The sequence below is a fragment of the Octopus bimaculoides genome, chromosome 4, assembly GCF_001194135.2.
Source record: "Octopus bimaculoides isolate UCB-OBI-ISO-001 chromosome 4, ASM119413v2, whole genome shotgun sequence".
NCBI classification, from domain to species: Eukaryota; Metazoa; Mollusca; class Cephalopoda; order Octopoda; family Octopodidae; genus Octopus; species Octopus bimaculoides.
The window spans coordinates 58,138,001-58,148,098 of NC_068984.1; the positions used below are offsets into that span (position 1 = coordinate 58,138,001).

The 10,098-nt window shown below is 31.4% G+C and overlaps 1 protein-coding gene across 3 annotated transcripts in view; it reads left to right on the forward strand.

Moving 5' to 3' along the window:
• The window catches only part of LOC106877350 (nipped-B-like protein), a 170,098-nt gene that overhangs the window by 127,398 nt on the left and 32,602 nt on the right, over window positions 1-10,098 (forward strand). For all 3 annotated transcript variants that reach the window (XM_052967097.1, XM_052967098.1, XM_052967099.1), the window contains 6 exons: window positions 502-631; window positions 5,170-5,313; window positions 5,582-5,620; window positions 6,327-6,422; window positions 8,180-8,385; window positions 9,921-10,023. In XM_052967097.1, coding sequence (XP_052823057.1) covers window positions 502-631; window positions 5,170-5,313; window positions 5,582-5,620; window positions 6,327-6,422; window positions 8,180-8,385; window positions 9,921-10,023 — 718 coding nt within the window. The remainder of the gene's footprint in view (window positions 1-501; window positions 632-5,169; window positions 5,314-5,581; window positions 5,621-6,326; window positions 6,423-8,179; window positions 8,386-9,920; window positions 10,024-10,098) is intronic.

The window sequence follows — 10,098 nt, forward strand, 5'->3', positions numbered from 1 at the left end:
AATTGATGTAGTAAACCAAGAAATTTTAATTAAAATTATGTCATTGCATTTACTATCTGACTTATTCTAATAAAATATAAAAAAAAAGCTGGAGTGTCAGGCCAAAATTTTAATTAAAAAAAAATAAATATGCAGTCCTGTAAGGAGTTAGATCGTTATCAATACATTACTATAAAGAGTATTTTCTTGATGTAAATGTATGCGAATAGTCATTTATATGTGTGTGAAAAAAACAATTTATTTCTTAGTTTTTTTTTTTTAATATAAATGTTTATCAAAATGTATTGAGCTGCTTCAGTGCAAAATTGATGAAAATTGGTTTTTATTGAGACTATTGGAAATTTATCATTTTCATTTGTAGAATAATCTACTCTTTAAGTAGTTTGATTTTAAACTTTTATCTCCCATTGTTAAGGTGATTCATATTTAGAATGTTTGTCGATAAACTATATATTTAAAAATCTAAAATATATTAAATTTTATTTTGTTTTGTTTCTTTAGGTGTACTGCAAAAAGTGAAGATGATTTTCGTCCACTTTTTGAAAATTTTGTCCAGGATTTACTTTCAACAGTGAATAAACCTGAATGGCCTGCATCAGAACTTTTATTGAGTCTCTTAGGGCGAATCCTTGTAAGTTTTGAGTTATTTAAGAATTGTTTTTACTTTTGCATTGTCAATATTGCTAAGTATTGATTACTTTTCTTGAACTGGTGTTCTGCTTCAGAAATATTTATGTTCTTAGAAAATTGAATTGAATCATATATTCTGTTATCTTAGAGTAAACATGGTTTAGAATAATAGCTTTGTAGTTTAGTAATTTAGTATGACTCACTAATACACACAAACCTAAATTGGTTTGAGAAAAGTATAAATGTATGGATGCATGTTTTTGTGTTTAATGTGTAATTTATCTCTCTCTGTCTCTCTTTTAACTTACAAGATGATTAAGAATTGGTCATCAGACATTTTATGGGTTTTATTAAATGTGATTGGATGTTAGTCTTTGGGAAAAGAAATGTAAACTAGAAGCAGATAATATCCAGAGTTGAACTTACTTTGAAAAAAGTTGATGTAATTAAAAAAAAAATTGTTGATAGAAGATAGAAGAAAGCGATTTTTATTACTCATCAAACTTTGAAATGTTTGATGCTGTTTTTTTAAAACGATTTGAGTTGCATTAGAAGGCTATTTGGTGTCTGTGTATCAGTACATCTCTACAGGCTTAAATCGCACATATCTACATACTTAGACAGCAGAAAGCTAGGTTTATGTTTTTGGAAAAGTATATTATAGTTGAGTTACAGAAGGATATAGTTATTTGTTAATTTGTCGTAAGTCAATAGAATTATTACTCATATTGGTTAAAACCTTTTAGTGTATATGTTCAGTAGATATAATACAGACTAAGACACTGAGACATTTCAGATCATTACAATACATTGTGTATTTATCTGAATATATCACTTATTTAACATTTTAAAAATATTTTTATATTTATAAGGAGTTAAAAAACTTTATTTTTGTTATTCCATTATAATTTTTAAAAATTACTTATAATATTTTTATTATATCTTTTTCTTATAAAGAAAAGATATAATTTGATGTCTTGTTCTTTTCTCCAGTTTTGGTTTTCAATGAATTGGTAAAGTAATTAGGTATGAGCTGCTTTTTATTTCAAGATAAGTTATCATTAACTCAGGAACTTCATGTTTAGTTCAATAATTCATACAAAATATACCTTCTGAATGAACTTGTATTTTTAGTTAAATGTGTATACATTTAAATGTTTGTTGTATTAGAAGGATTAGAATGTTACTCTGGTCTTAAATAATTTTTAAATGTAGGATGGGACCTGAATTAGCAATATGTAATATTTAGTTTAGCTGTTAAAAAAGTATAGAAAATTAGTTATTATATTCTTGTTGTGATGATGAATAATTCTCCTATATTTAAATCATCGATCCTAAATGTTGCAGCTCATTATAAAATGTTTAAAGTAAAATAATTACATATACATTTACATTTTTTTTAAAATATGGGCTTATTAGTGACAGATGGGCAGTGCCTATACTTCTTTAAACACTCCCAAACTGGCAAGATAGATGCTCATTTGAAGTTTTTATTGTTCAAGATCTGGTGGAAAAACATGAATGGAAAAGAAATTTTTAGAGAATAGCACTTCGGAGAAAGAAGAGTTGCAGAAAATGTAATAGTGGGGTTCCTGGGAAGTAAAACACATCCAAGACGACAAGTTGTGAAGGAACAAGTGGGCCAAGTATGTAGTTAGCTTGTCTAGCAAGCTAGTTGCATACTCTATGAATATATTGTTTGAGATTATAAAGACATTCACAGGGCTGATTGTCTAATTGGGTTGGATCAACCAGTAGAGTTTTTACACTTGGTGACTGTGTGTATAGTTACCAAGATTGGTTGAATGAAAATGATAGTTTTGGAGTGAGTTTTATTGAGTGAATGTAGTATACAGGCAGGAAATGCAAAAGCTTTTTAATTGGGAGTTGAGAGAATTATCTTAAAACTGGTGGATAGGAAGATTCAGCTGGTAGATCCTCTTCACTTTGGGAGATGGGAGTCATTTGTAAGCTGTGAAATGTATGAAGATGTCTTTTGCTTTTCTGATGGTTATTTTGCAGGCATTGTTGTGGTGAGTTAAAGCACTCCAGTTCATCCGAGTGGATAGCTTCTTCCAGATGTTGTAGGCCTTGTTCTTCACCTGTACTTCTGCAACACATCTGCAGGTGAATCTCTTAGGGGAATTTGTTGTCAGGGGCTTTAGTTGTGTGAGGGATGTGGAGGTATATATGTAGGAGAATACTTTAAACAGGTGAAATATATTTTCTACTGGGGTAATCAGTATAAACTAGTAGAGCTCTGGCAAATTAGAAATACCAAAAAGTTAGCATTGTGTGATATGTTATCATAATGAAGTAGTTATCAGGAAATACAGTAGATGTGGATGATATGTAGGGAAGGACTGGTGTGGAGAGGTAGCAAAGAAGTCATTAGTGTTACGTGTCAGTCAGGGATAAAGACAGGTACAGACAAATTAGAGGAATGCAAAGGATAAGAGAAACTGTGAGCCATGGAGTCACAGAGGATGACTTGAGAGAAGTTCTTCATGTAAAATGCTATGTGCCTAAATAATTACTGGTGGTTGAAGGAATCATAGACACAGGAAATGTCTGCGGTTAGTTACATTTTAAGTTTTATAAGTAATGATTTGAAAATTTATTTTTTAACTCAGATTGCATATCCATCCACATTAGATAGTACATACTTGGGAATTGAAAAATATTATCACATTAAATTCTGTTAAATATTGTATCCTTATATATTATACATTATTTTTGTTATTAACATTCCAAACAGTGGAAGGAATCTGGGGTAGAGGGAGACCCAGAAAGACATGGGATGAGGTGGTGAAGCATGACCATCGAATGTTGGGGCTCACAGAGGCAATGACAAAAGACCGAGACCTCTGGAGATATGTTGTGACCGAGAAGACCCAGCAAATAAAGTGAGTTCACAGCTGTAACCTATGCCAGTGTTGCATAACCAGCCCACTCAAAAGTAGCTTGGATTGTAGGGCAACATGTCATGCTTGAGGAAACCTATCGAGTCAAGTACATCAAATCCAAAATCAAATGGAAATTGTAGTTGTGATCCCCATGCCCGTGGCACGTAAAAAGCAACATCCAAATGTGGCTGATGCCTGCACTGCTTTGACTGGCTTCCATGCCGGTGGCACGTAAAAAGTACCAACTGATCGTGGTCGTTGCCAGCCCCCTCTGGCCCCTGTGCTGGTGGTACGTAAAAAGCACCTACTACACTCTCAGAGTGGTTGGCATTAAAAAGGGCATCCAGCTGTAGAGACACTGCCAGATCAAACTGGAGCCTGGTGCAGCCTCCTGGCTTCCCAGACCCCAAAAGACATGATGCTCATAACAAGAAAATTAATTGGTAATAGTCCTTAACCCAATAAATTAATTTCAATAAAGCAATATGACAATATCTACATAATTGCTTAGATTGTATCTGAATTGTATTGCATTTGATCAATAATAAGTTAGGCAGTTTGTGGGCTATTAAATAGTTAAGTTATTCCACTGCTATAGTTCTACACAACAATTATAACAGCATTTAATTATATGACCTATTGCATTTTTGTCTTCATTCTTGATGTTTTGATATACTATTTTAAGAAGGGTGAACGATAGCAGAGTCTGTTATAACACACTAGAAAATGCTGTGTGATGTTTAATTATCTCTTGTTAGGGTTGAATAAGCCTTTTATTCTTCAGTAAGATAAAATATCCAGAAGTCAAATACTAGAACTGATTTAATCAACTATACCGTCTCAGAAAGTTTGTGGCTTTGTGCCAAAGTTTGAAATGAATTATAACAATATGATGCTTATTAGGTATTTAATAAATCATTACTAATCTCCATTTTATAAACTAACTGTTGCAATTTCTTATTTACTTGTGACCTGATTAACCTTACTTTTGGTAATAATAAATCCAGCAATTGTTTTTATATAACTTTTGCACTCATGGTGTTTTAGTTTCTGTGCTTTTCGTATTAAACTCTTAGCTAACCAAAAATTTTCTTCTTACATCTTTCTTTGTTTATCTTTCAAAATCAGCATATGTTCTTTTTTTCACTACTTTGTGCTATGTTTATTAGATGGGCAGTTTAATTTGATGTTGTTTTCAACACCAGGGGACAGAGTACCTTTCATTGGGGTGGATAATGATAGATCTGATAGTTTACAAGAATTTATTAAATAGGTTAGATGCTAGAGAAGTATACTTTTATTTTAACATTTTTGATTTAAAGTTTCATCTTTACTAAGATGCACTATAAAAAAAATTCCATCATTTAAAATTCTGTTTTAATGTTCGTATTTTGTTGTTGTTTTAATACTTTAAAAATCTTTCTGTTGAATGTATACAATGTGTTATTCATACTACATAAATAATACTACTGATTTATAATAATTCAGACTTTTTGAAAACATTTCTGTTAGAAAAAATAAATGATTTAAAGTTATGCTGGATACCTTTGAAAAACTACAAAATTATAAAATTTTCAATATACCAAATACTTACATTTTCAGGATTTTAAGTAATTCTATTTTTTATGTTTAGGTGCAGCAATTTAGTAACAAATCCACAGACATGTCACTGCGAGTTGCTTCACTTGAATATCTTGGTATTGTTGCGGCAAGGTTACGTAGGGATGCAATATCAAGTCACATGGATCAGGAAACTGTAAATGATATTGTTGAGAAGGTAATTAATCAGGACATTTTTTGTATTTGGAATTTTTGATTTTTTCAATGAGATTTTTAAAATTTAACAATTAAATTTAAATTTGCTTGTATTCCATAATTGGAACGTCATCTACATACAATAACTTAACCATATTTTGTAGTATACTCTGTTTTAACAATGATCAATGTATATTTTCTTTATATGCTGAATATACTGTATAAATATACTGAATAAACTGATCTCATTTAGAGTAAAAAATTTTATTGTATTTTATTTTTTTTCCTAGATGATGTTTTCAGGTCCGGACAGAAAAGATTCTTCATTAGTAAGTCATTTTCTTTGTTCTTGTATTATTTTTAAATTTAAGTGTTGTCATCAAAGGAAGTTATACAGTTGTTCTATTAATATAAAAACAAATCTTTATGGCATTTCTACTTATATTGATTTATACATTTGGATTATAAACTTCCTGATGTTTTGAATAAACCATTATTATAATCCACAAATGTTAGGTCTAGATTGAATGTTGATTATTGTATATAATGTATGGGAGATGTCAATCTATTTCTGATTTAACTCTCTCCTTCATAGTTAGTTTATGAACTTCTCAGCCCACCTTTGTAATTTAAGATGGGAAATTATATACCAAACTTTTCAATTAATTTTTTTTAAAGTTGAAATTGCATAAAGACAAGAAAATTAAGAGATATTTTCCTCAACAAGATAGTTTTAACAAGTTCATAAAAAATTGTAATTTTATTTTTATGAAGAAAAGTTTCTGTTTATCAACAAGTGAAAATAATTTTTGTAATTGTTAAATAATATTGTTTTATACTATGTAACTACTTTTTCCAATCCATTTTGATAATTTATAAAAGAGTTTTTATGATGTTTTCAATATTTCTAAACATATATCTTAGTGAGTAGACTTTTGTGTTTGCAGTTAAATTTTTTTGTAAATGTTTTATTAATTATGTTTTGAAAAATTATAATTTGGAAGGATTTCTCTTGACAATGCTGTTGTATTGTAGATGAATATGGATAAGGATTATAGGCAAACAGAAAGCCTACAGAGAGCATTATTAGATTATCTTGCTGAGCATGGACAGAGAGAACCAGCTTTATTGGTAAGATGTCTTAATTGTCAAGTGTTTATTATAATCAGATACAATTTCCTTTTGTTGAAACAGGTTCTTAAGTTTTAAAAATATTGACATACTAATTTTACAATAAGCATAATGCCTCTTATGGATTGGAGGGAAATGTAATTGTGTGATGCTCATGTATTTCTCAAAAGCATTAACCATGTAAGTAAATTTTGGCTACACTCAGAAATCTAAGTATTGCAAAAAGTAAAATTTATTTTCCTAAACAATGTGTGTGTGTGAGAGAGAGAGAAAGTGGTGAAGATCCCCCCTTCACATCATATCTTCACCATCTCTCTCTCTCTCTCTCTTCCTTCTCTTCAACTGAGATAACGATGTATCTCCTTTTCTGCAAGACACCTATATCTGACTGTCTACTCATACTCTAACCTCTCATCACTTGGCACAAAGCCAACCCACTCAATACCACTCCTGCCTCAGTTTAAGGTCTTGTCTTGCTATTTACATAATTACCTCACTACTACTGGTGCCATGTAAAAAAAACCACCTAAGTCACTCTGTAAAGTGGTTGGCATTGAAAAATTCATTGGATATGAAATATAAATTTGAATATCACTAGATGTACAAGAAGAATAAGAGTTTATATATGAAGATATCGTAAATTAAGATGATTAATGTGAAACAGTTATTTTCTGAAAAACCAAAAAGTTTTTCAAATCTTTCTGAATATATGTTAACCAAAACAAATATTCAAAATATTACATTCACATATATTAGGGCTAAATTGTAGCTAGGATTGAACTAAAGTGAGTGGTTTATCTGAACAGTGTATGAATTAAAAAAAGTTGTTATATTTTCTGTTACCTGAAGACTAGCAGGAACATATTTCCAGTTTGACTCTGTATTCAACTTGGTCAAATTTCCTCTGCTTGACAGCAAATAAGATTTGAAGGAGGAAAAAAAAAGATATTTAGAGTAGAAAAAACCAAAGTGGGTTCTGATAATTCTGAGATCAAATCATTTTATGTTACTTGAGGAACCAGAAAGGAAAAGAAAGAGAGAACATGATGAACAGCATTCTTTCAGTGTCTGGATGTTGCTAACTTAACATTTTGTCAACCAGTTTTCACAATATAAGACAGAACCAGCTGTCAGCCAACTCCATTGTGAAAACCACTTCACTGCCATCTGTTTAGGAAGGGCAGGCAGCTTTCCTTTGGGTTGTGGCTCTAGTGAAAGACATGAATAAAAGGATTCAAAATGGGCACTTTCTTCTTCAAATAAGCCCTCATTGATTTTTTTCCCCCCTCAACTTTTACTTGGAGAGGAAGGTAAGAATAGTGAAGTTAATGTTCACCCTCTTTCAGTAAATTTGTTGAAAGGTGAGTGAAGGTTGTGAACATAGTCCAAGTGAATGAAGGTAGTGTACTTTTAGGCTGGAGAATGACAGCTGGATGAAAAAACTTTGGTAATAAAGATAATTTTTGATTGTCCTAAGATGACAGTCCTATTCTTAGGATATTTTTAAAATTTGCATACTCTGTATATTTTCAGTTTCTTTTTCATTTCCCATTGAGTTTCCATGTAAAACTCCACATGTAATGTCCACCTGAACTGTATTGCAAAAATTCTACAATTGTTTGTGGTATTATTGCAAAAATTCTATAATTGTTTGTGGTAAGAAAAAAGATTTATGAATGTATGAGAAGTTGAAACATATTTACAATAACAGCAAGTCTTTTGGAAATTTTCAGTTAATGCTTTGTTTATTCCTACAGTTTTCTCGTTCATTTTACATTGCACAATGGTATCGGGATACGGATATGGAAGCTGAAAAGTCAGCAAAGAAAGGATCTAGAGCAGAACAAGATGGTGATATTGAAGAAGTAGACAGATTAGCAGAAATCTTGGCTGGTTCTGAAAGAAAGAAAAAGTTTTTGCTGTCAATGGTTCCTGTGACTCCCAAACCATTGGGAACTGTGAGGTATCATATCTTTTATGCATTAGCAATTTTGAAACTATCAATTCAATTAGATAATAAATATTCTTACCTGGGTTTAGGATGGAGTAGTGAGAAAGGATCTTCAGACATTGGGCCTTGCAGAGGAGATGACAAAGGACTGAGACTCCTGGTGGTTTGCTGTGCTTGAGAAGACACATCAAGCTAAGTAAAACTGTAGCCATCTATACATACAGGTATGTTCTCTACATCCCTCTCTCTCAGCTCTGAGGTCCTTCCCTTGAGGGCTTGCAAGTGCTGGTGTCACGTAAAAAGTGCTCATGCCAATGTCACATAAAGGTGCCTATGCCAGTGTCACATGAGATGCACCCAGTACATTCTGTAAAGTGGTTGGCATTAGGAAGTGTATTCAACTGTAGAAACTATGCCAAAATAAACGGTTGGAACCTGGGTAACTCCCCAACTGGTCATTTCCTGTCAAACCATCCAACATATATATGCCAGCACGGAAAGCAAACATTAAATGATGATGATGATGTTTCAGATAATGGTAGTTTGATTAGTGAAAGAAATTATTGGTTTTGGGAATGGATTTAGAACATAGAAAAGCATACTTTCATATTTTGGAGGAAACTTCTTTGGAGTGAGAATGAAGTAGTGGTTAGCCCCAGGTCAAGTTTGATTGAGCAAAGCCATCCTATGGTCAAACGTGTCCTAGACATGACCATTCCATCTATTTTTCCAGATTTAGTGTATCTAAATCTGTATTATTCAAATGTTTTTTTTAAGATGGTAGAATATGATTTCAGGATTTAACAGTTATTTCTAGCAACTATTAAAAGACTCCCTCATTAGCTTGGAATAGAAGAGTTGCTTAGCCTCAAGACTGAGCACCTCTGTGATAAAAGGCAACTAAATTATCCAAAAAATCCTTCTTTTAAAGCTGGTAGTGTGTGGTTTGAGAGAGAGAAAATTATTGTTGCTAGCAAGTTGAGCAATTACATAAAGGCTCCCTTTTTAGTTCAGAATAACATTATTTAGTTTGTTGAGAACATCAATGAATGTGGAGGCTTAATACTTGAGATTATATAGCCCAACTACCTTTATTCTTGCGGGAGTTGTCAGAAGAAACCTGAATGAGATGAAAATGATTTTATATGTTCTTTCGCCTAAATAAGATATTTTGTAAAGTTTGTCTGTTTGATATATGAAAAATTTATATTTGGGTTAACAAAATAAGCTCAGACATAAGGATTTGAAGTTGTTAAAAATAACTAAAGCAAATATAATCGACAATACCTAGAACTATTTAAGATAGGTTATGATCAAGCCAGAATACAGTAAGAAAAAAAAAAAAAACAGCAAAAACATTCATATGACTCTATCTAACAAATGATAGTTGTATATAGAATTGATGTTTATATTGAATTCATTCTAATCTTTATTTAGCTCTGAAGATTCTGAGTTATAAAATTCAAATAATTAGCAAATATGAGTGAAAAAGATGAATGTACAAATTCATTTAAAATTCAAAGGATGTTTATTCTTTTTGTAAACAGGACATCAAATTACTTACTTGTTTATCAAGAGGCCTGTCTTGCAGCTTGTTATTTGAGTTCAAGAAGACCTTTTGCACAGAGTTTTGATATATATTTGACTCAGGTATGGTATTTGAATTAAGGATTTCTGACATTTCTAGTGCAGTATGTAATTTCATTCATTCATTCATATATATAT